Raw genomic sequence first — 14,220 nt, forward strand, 5'->3', positions numbered from 1 at the left:
CAAGAAAAAAAAAAAAAAAAAAAAAAGATACTTTTGTTGACCGTGGGACTCTGGGAGTGCATATCACTTAAAATATGCCAATATGCACCTGCCCAGTAATTTAGAAACCAGATGCTAACTACTCCACTAATTGCCTTAGTATCTAGTCTCCTAGCTTGATTAAATAGTGGCAAAGAATGTGCGAGTGTATGTGCACTTTGTGATTCAGAGATAAAGAAAAGAGAGAATGTCAGGCCCTCAGTGCTGCTCAAACCCACCAATCCTCAACCCATCCAGTGGATCCGGCCATGTTGAGAAGTTTGGGGGTCTTGAGTCCTATGTCACTGGCTCCCCTCACTCTAAGCTTGCCATTCTTTTCCTCTCTGACATTTTTGGTACTTTCCCACCACTTTAAAAATCTCTTCTTCTTTTTTTCCCTTTAGTTCAGTATTTTCTAAATTTATTTCTTCATTCTGTGATATGGGTTATTTCCCTTGTGTATTTGAGTGGTCTGTATCCGTTTTTGGTTTAGTGAGGACTGATTGTTAGGTTGTGTATGTTAATGGGTGCTCAAAGTTTGTTTGGTTGACTGATGAATTAAGGAATCAGGTTTGACTTGACATGTTTCTTTGCCATGCAGGATTTCAAGCTCCAAACTTGAGGTATGACTAGCTTATTCCCATATGATCTGTTTCTCTACAGCTAATTTATTTGTTTTTCATAGTCTGCTAGATGAGTTCTCTGGACCACTTTTCTTAAGTTTGAACCTAAATTTTTATGTTGTCCCTTTTCTCATATCAACTCTGGGCCATCAGTTAGGCTGATTAAATTTGATGACTTGGTGGACACTGAAACAATTTACATGAAGAGTACAATTGGTTATATAGGTTTCATATATATATGTAACCAAATTTTGGAAAGGGATATAGCAACTTTCATATCTCCCTTTGCTGATGCTTAGAAGATACCCACCTGGATTTAGAGTGTTGACTCTACAATATAATGAAGGATAGTTCATCCTTCCAGTTTCCAACATCAGAATTTTCTTTGAAGAGCAGTTGTGTTATTGATCACCTAAATCACTATGTGTATAGTTTGCATGTTCCCATAATACCATATACCATGCCTTCTGTGTTGTGAAGGAAGTTTGCAGACAAAGTTGCAGCTGCTGGATTCTTTGTTGTGGTTCCTGACTTCTTTTATGGAGATCCTTTTGTACTTGGAGATGATGGGTCTTTTGACTCTCTACCTGTTTGGTTAAAAGATCATAGTCCGGTTGGTTCCTTAATTCAATTTATTTTGATGCTTATATCTATAAATTTCTTTGTAATTGAAGTACTTTACAAGTTTCTCTACATGATACTTGTACAAGTATCACATTGAGATACTTGGATTTACAGTTTCATCTGGCACTACACTTTCAGATACTTATTGGGAATTTTTCATTTTGGGCTGTCTGATGTTGCGGTGTTATAAAAATTGCTACAGAATTGTTGAGTGTTCAGATATTGTTAAAACTTTTACTTCTTTAAAGAATCATTTTTTGTATTGATAGGAGAAGGGATTCGAAGATGCAAAACTAGTAATTGAAGCTTTAAAAAGTAAAGGCGTTTCTGTAGTTGGGGCTGCAGGCTTCTGTTGGGGCGGTGAGTTCATTTTCATTTTCTGTAAACTTCTTTGTTACTTTTAGGTAATATGTTTTTTTTTTTCGGTTCTGTTTAATAAAATGTCTCATATTTAGACAGTTTTTAACTTCACTTCCTCAATCCAGTTGTTCAACCTATGGTAAGTATTGTTTCTGCTGACATATGGAATCACTTGTCCTGTTCTCAGCAAAGGTTGTGGTTGAACTTGGAAAGCATGGCCACAACTTTATCAAAGCTGGTGTTTTGTTGCATCCTGCATTTACCACTGTGGATGATATCAAGGGTAAGACTTCTGTATTTAGAGGGTGTAAAGCAGAAGCACCCCTTTATATTTTTCAGTATGGAAATATCAGAGGAACAGAAAAAAAGTTGGTATATATTATGATTCTTTGCCAAACAAAGATTGAGTCCTAGTTGATCAATGGATGATGGAACTACTTTCAGAGGTTAAGGTTCCCATTGCTATACTTGGAGCTGAGTTTGATCACATTACTCCACCTGAAGTCTTGAAACAATTTGAAGAGGTTTTGATTGCAAAAACTGAGGTATGAATGAATATCCTTCATCAAAACAGTCTTCAATACTTAATTTAGTGCCTCGGTTGACTTTCATCATGGACATTCCTTAGTCCTGTGATTTCAAAATTAGCATTTTAAAATTTTTCTAAAAATGATAGGAACACAATAAATTAGTTAGCAAACTCCATTTAAATAATGGTTCAATATAGTTGAACTGAAGACCTCCTCCTTCATACTAAGACTAAGGAAAACTTCTCTATCACGGTGTATACACCCTGCGTGTCTATTTCTCTCATCACGTGACCTAGCACATGATAAGAGAGATAGACACAAAAGGGGTGTATACAAGCATAATGTGGAAACTCATTGATAAGAAAGAGAGGTACCACTGCTGTAGCTGGTAGTGATTTAAAATGTTGATTTATATGAATCAGTGTTGTTTTATGGAATCACAGATCAAAAGCTATGTGAAAATATTTCCAAAAGTGGAACATGGATGGACCACGAGGTACAATGTTGAAGACGAAGCATCTGTTAAGTCTGCTGAGGAGGCTCATCAAGACTTGTTGGAGTGGTTCTTGGACCATCTCAAGTGAATGGCACTGTTCATTGTCACTTAAGATGAGAACAGTGTGGACTGTGGAGTTTATCTTATCATCTGCTTTGTATCTGTAATGGTTAAATAATGCCTGCACTTTTTATGTGCCAATATACGTATGTAAATGTTAGCTGCTTGGGGTACAGGTTTTAAATGCATCATTGCATTGCTTAAAGTATTGGTTTTTAACCTAATGGACACAAGAAAAATGCAGCAGGGTTTTGTGGAATGTTTATCTGATGAATAAAATACTATGGCATTTGGATCGTATATTTAATGTGTTTTGACCAGATATTTGATATGTTATATTGTCAAACTATCAAATTGAATCACATATTTAGACAAGATTCTACCTTATTTATGATCCTAATCGATAATTTGACAACTTAATATGTTAGACTATCGTAAAAAAAAAAAAAAAAAAAAGATTTCCCAAATACTTTTTGTTTGTTAACAGTTGGAAACAACTTGGTAATGAATATTGGGTTCTTTCTTCTAAGGACACTCAAAGTGTCCAACACACTCTTTGGGTGTTTTTTGTGTTTTAAGGGTAACATTTTGGGCTTTGTGTGGGGATTTGGTAGTGCATCTCATGGTACGTGCATGGGCTGGGCTTCTCTCAATGAATGTGGATAATGGGCTTTGGGTGTGTAGGTTTTTCAAGTTAAATGGACAGTTGGACACAAACGTTTCTGTGCTTATCATGTTTGTGACGTGGAGGAAATCTGACGCTCCTACGAAGCATTTGGGGAACACGCTTGGTCAGCAAATGGTGCAACGCAGCACTCAGATGTGGGCCCCTTTTGACAGTGTCACACTGTCACTCTGTTTACACTTTACATCATGGAAAAAGCGCGTGGAATCATCACCTATCCAATTTTATTACTATTTCTCCTCTTTCTAATCATTTCCACTTCCCCACATATTCTCTGTGGACGATAAGAATACTTGGGTGAATTGTATTATAATATAGGGATTAATACCATTTTGCTCCCCAGACTATTACACTTGTATCAGTTTGCTCCCCAGACTTCTAATTTGAAAAATTAAGGACTCTGATTTTTTTAATTTTGCCAATTGAGGTTCTTTTGTCAATTTACACATTTTTTATTCAAATCTTTGAGGGCAAAATGGTCCCTTTCAATTAGATCTTATCATTTTTTCCTCATGCATCATTTTTCCTCTTTCATTTCTTGCTAAATTCTAGTTGATCATCTCGACATTTTAGATGAAAAATGTATAAATTGACAGAATAACCTTAATTGGCAAAATTGAAAAAGTCAGGGTCCTTAATTTTCCAAATTAGAAGTCTAGGGAGCAAACTGATACATGTGTAATAGTCTGGGGAGCAAAATGACATTAATCCCTATAATATATAACATTTGGGGCGGGCTCTAATAATTAATAAATAACATGAATGCCGGCGTCGGCATGGTGCAGATATAATATCGACACATCATTAATTGACTGCGGCACATCTAAATTTTGACTATAACACATCTCGATTTTGTGTGTCGACACTGTATTCACACTATATTCGTACTATGTTGACATCTACATTCATGCTTATTTACTGTTTATCTGCATTAGAGTCTGCTAGGTAGCACCACTCATCTCATCTCATCTCATATAAAATGTAAAATATTTAACACATTCTCAATAATGTGCATATTATTTTGGAGAGGAATCCTCAAATAAATAAAACTTTGTATAAATAAAATGAGATCATGAATTTCTCTATCAATTATCAATTAATTTTAGATTAAATATTTTAATTTTTTAATATACCAAACATAAAAAATGAAATCTCATACTCGTTCTCAAATTCTCATTCATGCAAAACAAACTCTACCTTAAAGACTAGGGCTTTTGGACAATGGCAACGAGTGATTTCATGGAAGACTCAGGCCAATGACAACTCCTCAACTATGCTGTTGGAATTGGAGAAAACTAAATGCACTTTAGACACATTGTCGAGCACTATTGTTTTATGAAAAATGTTTGGATCTTTACATTTAAGAAGTCATTTCTCCTTACAAAGTTACAAGTTAATACAATTTGAAATGTATCCAATTGTTTTTTATTTTCTTGTAATTAGTTACCAATTAATTATTATAAGTTCATACGTTTCAAATTGTGATTTAACTTGTAAAAAGGAATTAAATGTAAAGCAATATTATAAGTTAATATTGTTGTTTTATCAGTCTATGATGGTGGGGATAATTGGCAATCTTTGGATGGGACAGTCTTTGGCCAAGATGCATTGCTTAGCCTTGTTGTTAAAGAAAGGTTTTCAATGAGAGTGGGCCCCCTCTCACTTGGATGCTCTACTCGAGATCACAATCCACAGCTTGGAACAATTTGTACCCAAAATGCTTCAAAAAAGGACAGAGTTATATGACTTCCTGCAAGCAATGGTACCTGTTCAGCTCGCTCTACCTGGCAAGCTATTAGTTCCTCTAAACTTTGTAAACAACATAAATCATAAGATAAAAATAATTTGGGTATTTGTGTGCCTTATTTTATGGCTTCCAATTCAGTATGAGATTCCCATTTGGAGATCCCATGTGATGCACATGCACCTGGGTATTCAATGAATGGTGAATGTTTATATTCAGTGAATGAGTTTAAATTATTTTATTACTGCTCATTTCCAGTTACCAATAAATAATATTCGTTCTTCCATCAAAGTTCAGACTGATTTATTTCCTTATTTACTTTATTTGTTGGCTAAAATTCTAGATGGTTGGTTTTTTTTATTTGGGTAGACGGTTGGTTTGAGAAATAGATTTTTTATTTATTGAGTAAAACTTTCATATAACGGATATAGTCATAAATGTATATACACATTCGTAATAGATAAATTTTTCTCTCACTTATTTCAGTGTGTATTGCTTGACTTTCATTTGTATGGTATATTAATATTAATATTCAGAATTCTCCTTATGATTAATTTAGGGTTTAACAATAAAATTTAAAGATACAAAATAACTATTAAATTTGTAACATAAGACAGATTAAAAATAAGTAAAATAACGCAATTAAAGGAGATAGTATTAGTTAAGAGTATTAGTTGAAATTGGCTTTTGGACTCCTAAACCTTACTTAAGAGTTAAGACCCGTAAATCTACCTAACACATTACTAATATGGGATTGAGACTTAGGAATCACACTATATGGCCTTCTTTAGAGGTTGGCACATAACCTCACTTGGAGATAAATTATACATATTGCACTTATACTAATGGATAGACTTTTTTAATGTAGCGCATAACTATTTATCTGTCTATGAATTCACGTTGCACTGTAGTGTATAGGATGACATCGTTTCTTTCATGGTTAAAGAGTTGTAGTTCATCAATGGCAACAAAAAAAAAAAAAAAGAGTTGTTGTTCATCAATGGCAAAGAAAAAAAAAATTGTTGTTCATAAGTACCTAGAACTGTCCACCACATTATCGATACAGAATTTAGGAATATCACATTATCTGTGACTTAGGAACTCTAGCTATGGCTTACATTGTCGATGTCAGTCTATAGGACCCCCTCAATTTATTAACTTTAATATTACCAAGTAATTGTCAAATACGATTCCATCTATCTATGGATGAACCTCTAAACCATTATTGGTAGCAATTAGCTTCATCTTTTTTTTTTTTTTTTCTCTTTCTTTTTCTTTCTTAATGAAAATTGGTAATATCATATAAATTTACTTCAAAGAAATAACCAGGTCGGTGGCATGAATGACACCAAGTCACCAACCCCTTTTGTAAGGGTTAAATAATTTCTCACATCTTAATTGACAAAAAATCAAGTTTTCTAGATATGGACCTTCTTCATCATTCATCACATAAAAAATGTCAAATACAACTAAGATCTAGTTGGATGAAATGGTTTATAATAAAGAATTTATATTTAAGTTTCTAGTGTAGTTTATTTAATTATACAGTTATACTTTTAAAATATTAGTTTCTTAGGTTACTAAAATCTACATATAACTTTGATTAAGATACTAAAGAGAAAAGTGTTATTTTAAAATAAATTCCTCATTTTCTATATAATCATATTTATAAAGATGATATGTTTATTCCATATCAACTCATTTCTAACTTCTTTTCGTCACTGATACTCCCATCCCACATACCTCTCATTCTCACTTCATATGCTCAATCTCATCATAAAAATAATTTTTTTATTGAAATCTTAAAGGGTAATTAGTTTGGCTAGGAATTCATGTTTCTTCAAATGTGGTCTTGAATTAAAGCCATAGATGCAAAATGCACTATTTACTTTGAAAAAGCAAAACATGAAAATTAAAATAAAATAGCAAAGTGATGGCAAAAAGGTCATTTCCACAAAAATATAATTAGTCATTTCCACAAAAATATAATTATTGCTAGTATTAGAATATAATTTTTTATTTTAAACCCCACTAAGCAATAGTATTTTTTCAGATAAAAAAATAAAAAATTAGATAATAAGGCCCATCTTTCCCCTTTGCTGTTTTCTCAGTTCGCATATTTTACTGTTTCTTTGTTTTTCTCTGTCTCTCTCTTCGCTCCAAAGGCTCCGACTTGCCGTTCTGGGATTCTCTATCTCTTTCCCTCTCAGAGATCCAAAAGCACTTCCCACTCTGAAAATTTCCCATTCCCAATCTGCAATAAGCCGCCACTTCAAATCCCAATTTCAGCTACAAAACAAAAGCACTTTTACTCTGCTCTGAAAACCCATTTTGTTCTTCTTCAAAAGAATCTGTCTTTTTTCATTGTATATAAAAATCTTCTTTGCAAATTTTTTGGTATCACCGCCTTCTTAGATCCCCCAAAGTTTGTTTTTTCCGCTGGATTACATAGAAGAACTCACACTTTCACTCTGTGATCTGTAAACTCTTCGTTTCCAGCTGAATTAGAAACTTCCGCCTACATTTTTCGGCCCAAACCATTTGCTTGTCTCAAGGTTAAGTATTCCATTTCAATACAAAGAGTAGCTATTTTAGCCCCAAAACAAGTCAAACTCTATAAGCTTTCTTATTTTGGACTAAAGCTCTTGCTTTGTCTCACAACTTCCGATTGGAATTGGGTTCAGTCTTGTATATGGTATTGGGTTTTAGTTATTGCCTGGTGATATTGAGAAGATTTGAGCATCTGGGTATTTGAATTTGAGTGAGATTTGGCTTAGCTTTGCGCTGCCTTTTGTGATCTGGGTCTGAGTTTTTACTCAAGGTGTTAGATGCACCTATTGGATTGTTGCTTCGAAAGTCATTGATGCTTTGTTGCTAAGATGCAGGCTGATCAAAGAAAAAAGGTAAATTCAGCCATTTCTTATATGTTCCAGCAAAAAGGAGAAAAAAAAAAAAATCATTTCTGATGTCTTTTGTTGTTGTTCTCGTGTATATTGGTGCTTTTTTGTCAATGTTATTGAAAGAAATGATCTTGTATTTGTAACTTCTATTATTTCATGATAATTGACATCAAAATTCTCTTGCTGGGCAGATTTTTTATGTTCTCAATTACTTCATTGTGGTTCTCTAATATTTTTATGTGGTCCATATTTAGTGGATTTTTTTGTTGTATTATGGTATTATTCCTATATGTGGATGTGATTGAACAGTGTCATGTTCATGTCTCAGTTCTATGCCTGTATGCCATAGGCTTTTGTGCATATTTCTGTCTAGGAAAGGGCCCAGTTCAATATTTTTTAATATTTTTTGTAATGTAAAGCTTTTATTGTTTGGCTTTTGTTTTCTTTTGTAAACATTTTATGGTTAGTTCAGGGACCAAAACTGTTAGTAAAACTGAAATACGAGACATATGCTTATAAGCTTAACTGGGCATCTCTCTTATCTATAACTTCAGTATTATATATATAAACCTTCTGGTATGCTTCTTTTCCTTTTCTTGCCGTTTACCTCCTTGATCATCATAAGTTCTTGTAGTATTCAGCCAAAATTTAGAGGGAAATATTTCAAGAAAATAATTAGTATGTGTTCACCCTGGTTTGGGGATGTTATTATTGTGATTTACATCAGATTGGCCCTAGCTTTTATTATGACTGTGGATCTGCTTTACATTTCAGTATTCTTTGATCTTCTTCTACTTAAATTTGCTAATTTTTTAGTTATTTTTTTTTTGTTGCTTTAATCATTGTAGTATTGTGGAAGGTACAGACCAACCGTTTCCATTGACTGTTGTGCATCATTTCAATTGCATAATGACTTCGCTTATTGTATCATGTTGATGAAATAATATGTTTGTGCTCATGCAGTCTGTGGATGTGGACTTCTTCACAGAATATGGTGAGGGGAGTAGGTACAGAATAGAGGAAGTAATTGGTAAAGGAAGCTATGGTGTTGTTTGCTCTGCATATGATACACATACTGGAGAAAAAGTTGCAATAAAGAAAATAAATGATATCTTTGAACATGTCTCGGATGCTACACGCATCCTTCGTGAGATTAAACTTCTTAGGCTCCTGCGTCATCCGGACATCGTGGAGATCAAGCACATCTTGTTACCTCCATCCAGAAGGGAATTCAAAGACATATATGTTGTTTTTGAACTCATGGAATCTGATTTACACCAGGTTATTAAAGCAAATGATGATTTGACACCTGAACATTATCAGTTCTTTCTTTATCAGCTTCTTCGAGGCATGAAGTACATACACACAGGTCATAGTCTCATAATTTTGACTGTTTCAACCTAGTTTGCAGTACATTTATCAAATTTACATTAGTGCAGATTTTTTACCTCAAACTCAAAGTATTTCATGATAATTCCTGATCTGATGTTCTTCATGTATTGGTCTTTTAGCAAATGTCTTTCACCGAGATCTAAAACCCAAAAATATCTTAGCAAATGCTGACTGCAAACTGAAGATCTGTGACTTTGGTCTTGCAAGAGTAGCTTTCAATGATACTCCCACTGCTATATTTTGGACAGTAAGTTTCTTGAACAATTAGTGATTTTCAATTTCCCCTTGGTATCAGATTTGCATATTTTCTGATAAATGTAAGTTCTTGCTCAATGTCTCGTCAATTTATAGTTCCATTTATTTTACATGCAGGACTATGTTGCCACAAGATGGTACAGGGCTCCTGAATTGTGTGGATCATTTTTCTCAAAGGTGCGAGAATCATTATCCCTTCACTTTCTTGGATGCAGTTTGTTCTTTTCATCTGGTATTATAGTTGTGGCTCTGTTTGCTATAAGCCTATAATCATTCTTTTAATATTTTTCCAACTTCATTTTTTGTATATTACATCATTGCATGTTGTTTCTTTATCTCTTCTTTTGTCCAAATTTATTTAGTTTTTTGGTGAACTTTAGCTCTTAAGATCTCACCACCTATCCTTTTATCCTTTACTTAACTGATTTTGAGTGGATTTAGAACACCATTCTCATCTCTTTTTCTTTTTGACTTACTTAATACTAGTTATAGTATCATGCTTTGTAGCCTATAAGAAACTGCTCCTACCAACTATGCATTAGCAATCTCTCATTGGCATTTTTTTTTTGTTGCAAAAGAATTTGAATTTTGGCATCCACAAAAGTGATTTGTGCCTGTTTTTAAATGCTTGCTAGCATTGGCATTGCCTGGAGCATGAGACTTCATCTGTAGCCCTACATATAATGGCTGCTGTTTGACAGATTTAGAACACTGTTCTCATATTTTTTTGACTTATTTAATTCTAGATCTATTATCATATGCTTTTGTAGAATCCCCAACATGATTAGTTACAAACGCTTTTTGACAAGCATTCGCTATCTCATATTGGCATGCACAAAAGTGATTTGTGCCTGGTATTAACTACTTGCTAACGTTGGCAGTGCCTGGGACATGAGACTGCATCTGTAATCCTTCATGGTTGCTATTTGACAGATTGTGCACTTTTACAATAGTTAGAATGAGTCATACCTTCTCCATCTTCTATGCAAGCTTAACTTACTTTGCCTTGCATTGTCTGTGGGGTTGACGTTACAAACTATTATACAATGAGAATACCGCTACTTCCTGTAATGGCATTGGACACTAACCCTTGCAAGTTATGTCATGCAGTAATGCTTCAATACTCACCCAATAATATCTATCTTAGTCTTCTCTAATAAATGTGTAATAAAGGTGTGAGTTCAGTCTATTGATACTCCGTTTTCTGTTTTCAGTATACACCTGCAATAGATATATGGAGCATTGGGTGCATTTTCGCCGAGCTTTTAACTGGAAAGCCTCTTTTTCCTGGCAAAAATGTTGTCCATCAATTGGATCTGATGACTGATCTATTGGGAACACCATCTGCTGAAGCAATTGCCAGGGTCAGTTTCCTGTAATAAAGTTATAATATTAAAATATTGAGGATATATGTGTGTGCATCTGTGTATTTACCCATTTTCTTGTGCATGTCATCGTCTGAACAGCTGTTCTCCGAGTCTAATTTTATTTTTATTAAACAGGTACGCAATGAGAAGGCTCGCAGATACTTAAGCAGTATGCGAAAAAAGAAGCAAATTCCTTTCTCCCAGAAATTTCCAAATGCAGACCCACTTGCTCTTCGTTTATTAGAAAGAATGTTGGCATTTGAACCAAAGGATAGACCTACTGCTGAAGAGGTAAATGTTTGTGCAAATTCATCTTTACTTTCCACTATGCATATTACTCTTTTAACAGAGATATTGTTCTGCTTCTTTTAGGCCCTTGCTGATCCCTATTTTAAGGGTTTGGCAAAAGTGGAGAGAGAACCTTCTTCTCAACCAGTTACCAAGATGGAATTTGAATTTGAGAGGCGAAGGATAACCAAAGAAGATGTAAGAGAGCTCATTTACCGTGAGACTCTTGAGTACCATCCAAAGATGTTGAAGGAGTACTTGGAAGGATCAGAGCCAACAGGCTTCATGTATCCAAGGTATTCTCATCACGAATTTTATATTATTAATCTAACATCCGACTGATATGTTGCTCTTACACATATCTTTTTCATATTGATACAAATCCTTTATTGACATGGATGTTGTCTTGTAGATGTTCATTGTCTGGTCAACTTTGTGTTTCTCATTAAAAAAAATAAAAATTGCCCAGTCAACTTTGTCTACTTTTTTAATAAATTTTTTGATGTTTATGGAAAACGTTTTATGTGCCACTACTACTCTGCATTGTGAAAAGTTGAGATTGTTCTAATATCATGTTGATTCCATTAGGTATGCTCAAATAATTGATATATACTCATATATAATTGCTGCAAATTGCAAATAAATTCCTGACTGCTCTTCACATTTAAGTTCATGATTTCTCTTTTGTTTACGTCATGAGGGATCAAATCAGTTTTTAAAACTTGTTCCAAGGTTCCATACGAATGGTGTCTGTGCTAATCTTCTTTTGAAAAGTATAAACAAAAAGAGCTAAAATCTGTAACCTTAAGCCTATTTTGTTGATGGATTTCCCCTTGTAACGAAGTAAACTGTCAGCTTGAGGAGCCATCAAAGTCAACTCTCGAGCTAGGAGGTATTAGGTATATTTAGGGCACAGAAATCATGATACATGTAAGATCAATATGCAATATCTACAATAATTCTTGAAAAGTGAAATATGGCATTATTAAGTTAGTAGATACAATATTTGTAGATATTATGTTTGTCTCATATATCAGGTATTTGGTTTTGGAGTCTAAACCTTGAATGTCAATTCTGGGGGAAATATCCTGTAACTGAGAGAGCCTGCAAACTGAGTTTCCTCCAATTTGCAAGCTATCTGATTGCTTTGCACAAAGCTTTATCACAATTTTTTGATATTTTTACTTTTTCAACACAGTGCTGTTGACCATTTCAAGAAGCAATTTGCTTATCTTGAGGAGCATTATGGAAATGGCGCTGCTGCCCCCCCTGAGAGACAAAAACATGCATCACTACCCAGGTATCCCCTGTAGCTCTTCTGAGCATCACCCTGTGAATCTCAATAACGTATTCTTGTCAAGCTACTCATTATCTAATATTGACACCATGGGGTTGACTAAAATTTGTGCACGCAGGGCATGTGTTTTATATCCAAATGACTCGGTACAACATTCAACAGAAGTCACAGAGGACCTCTCGAAATGCTCCATCAAAGAAATTGAGAAGCCACAGATGGACAGGAGCAGTGGAGTCCCTACAACGAGGCTTCCAATTCAAGTTCCTCAGACCATCCAAGGTGCAGATTGTTATTCTATAATTAAATTACAAATTGTCATTGTTAGGTTGTCTGTGGCTTTTCCCTATCTCTATTTCTTTATCTGTACAATTGTTCTTGCAATATGTGTCTTGTTCCCATTATTCCCACACTTGGCCTTTTTGGAATTCCTTGTACACATTTCTTTACAGTTTACACTTTTGTCACTTTTCTTTTCTAACTTGTGATGTTCCAGTTTGAGTGGTTGTAACCGGTTGTTGATGCAGGAGCTGCAAGGCCTGGGAAAGTTGTTGGTTCAGTGTTACGTTTTAATAATTGCGGGGCAGCATCTGCAGCAGAGGCTCTTGAGCAGCGAAGGATGGTTAAGAATCCAGTTGTTCCAACTCAATATACTGCTGCAGGCTATTCATATCCTAGAAGAAATCCAACATGCAAAAATGAGAGGGTAGATAATGAAGAAGTTGAAGGTTCCAATGGATTGCAGCCAAAGCCTCAGTACATGCCAAGGAAAGTTGCTGCCGCTCAAGGTGGATCTGGAAGTCAATGGTACTGACTCGTCTATGATGTGTTCATATGGTGGAATCCACTTACCATAACAAATGTTGGATAGGACAGTCATCCACCACATGCTAACCAAGATTGATCCATCACTAATTGAAACTTCAATTTAAGTGATACAAATCAGTTCTATATATTTTGGATATTCCCACATCTGCGTGAAAAGATTGAGGCCCATCATGTACGTTGGAGGAAGTTTAGCTACTAGTTGTACTTTATATCACTAATTCATAGTTAAGGGGTTGTATGATCTGTCTCCATGATTCCCTTACTCTGATTCAGATCGGAACCAAGACATAAAAAGGGCATGTGACATCTTGAATGAAGGAAATGCTAAGCTATCTTGACTTATCCTCTCTGTCTGTCATTTTTTGCAAGAGTAACTTGAGTTATTTTTTGTTTTATCCTCGGGCAGAAAATCAATGGTTGTATTTTCACCTATATTATTTTCTTCTTGAAATAAGATCTCTGATTTCTCATTTTAGTCAAACCTGTTAGGAAATGTGGCTGTAATTGATTTCCTTGTCATCTGGGTTGGATGCTCGAATAAAGTGAAATACCGAGACTGTTTTTAATTGTCTGCATATGGACTTGTACAGTGCAAATCTATCCGTTAGTATATTTCTTTGTAGTCAGTTTTTTTTTTTGCTAGTTTACTTGGAGGGTTAGCATTATTGATTGGGTAAAACTCATTGAAGTGTGATCCTAATTAAAATTCTGATAGTATCATATCACAATCACACTGTCAAAAAAAGGTTGCCAATC

General features: G+C 34.6%; 2 protein-coding genes across 2 annotated transcripts; both read left to right on the forward strand.

Annotated features, from left to right (window-relative positions):
• The first annotated feature begins 117 nt into the window (after positions 1 to 117).
• Positions 118 to 2,935, forward strand: LOC147294185 (endo-1,3;1,4-beta-D-glucanase-like). Its single transcript, XM_086230669.1, has 7 exons — positions 118 to 374; positions 620 to 641; positions 1,122 to 1,254; positions 1,535 to 1,625; positions 1,813 to 1,908; positions 2,070 to 2,170; positions 2,599 to 2,935. Exons 1-7 carry the CDS (start codon positions 227 to 229, stop codon positions 2,737 to 2,739), a joined length of 732 nt encoding a protein of 243 aa, XP_086086795.1. The 5' UTR covers positions 118 to 226; the 3' UTR covers positions 2,740 to 2,935.
• A 4,312-nt stretch (positions 2,936 to 7,247) lies between these two features.
• MPK16 (mitogen-activated protein kinase 16) lies at positions 7,248 to 13,939 on the forward strand. The gene is made up of 10 exons (XM_086234432.1): positions 7,248 to 8,043; positions 9,004 to 9,409; positions 9,552 to 9,679; positions 9,805 to 9,864; positions 10,902 to 11,051; positions 11,190 to 11,345; positions 11,427 to 11,638; positions 12,541 to 12,642; positions 12,758 to 12,918; positions 13,164 to 13,939. Exons 1-10 carry the CDS (start codon positions 8,020 to 8,022, stop codon positions 13,448 to 13,450), a joined length of 1,686 nt encoding a protein of 561 aa, XP_086090558.1. The 5' UTR covers positions 7,248 to 8,019; the 3' UTR covers positions 13,451 to 13,939.
• The last annotated feature ends 281 nt before the right edge of the window (positions 13,940 to 14,220 follow it).

This window comes from Dryas octopetala, chromosome 2 (genome assembly GCF_963921425.1).
Source record: "Dryas octopetala chromosome 2, drDryOcto1.1, whole genome shotgun sequence".
Taxonomy (NCBI): Eukaryota; Viridiplantae; Streptophyta; class Magnoliopsida; order Rosales; family Rosaceae; genus Dryas; species Dryas octopetala.

What these genes read in the sequence shown, in the direction of transcription:
- MPK16 (XM_086234432.1), top strand. Translation starts at nt 8,020, where the DNA reads ATGCAGGCTGATCAAAGAAAAAAG. An exon ending in GTGGATCATTTTTCTCAAAG is followed by an intron (nt 9,865 to 10,901) that starts GTGCGAGAATCA and finishes TTCTGTTTTCAG; the next exon opens with TATACACCTGCAATAGATAT. An exon ending in ATAGACCTACTGCTGAAGAG is followed by an intron (nt 11,346 to 11,426) that starts GTAAATGTTTGT and finishes TGCTTCTTTTAG; the next exon opens with GCCCTTGCTGATCCCTATTT.
- LOC147294185 (XM_086230669.1), top strand. Translation starts at nt 227, where the DNA reads ATGTCAGGCCCTCAGTGCTGCTCAAACCCACCAATCCTCAACCCATCC. An exon ending in TTTCAAGCTCCAAACTTGAG is followed by an intron (nt 642 to 1,121) that starts GTATGACTAGCT and finishes TGTGTTGTGAAG; the next exon opens with GAAGTTTGCAGACAAAGTTG. An exon ending in TGCAGGCTTCTGTTGGGGCG is followed by an intron (nt 1,626 to 1,812) that starts GTGAGTTCATTT and finishes TCCTGTTCTCAG; the next exon opens with CAAAGGTTGTGGTTGAACTT.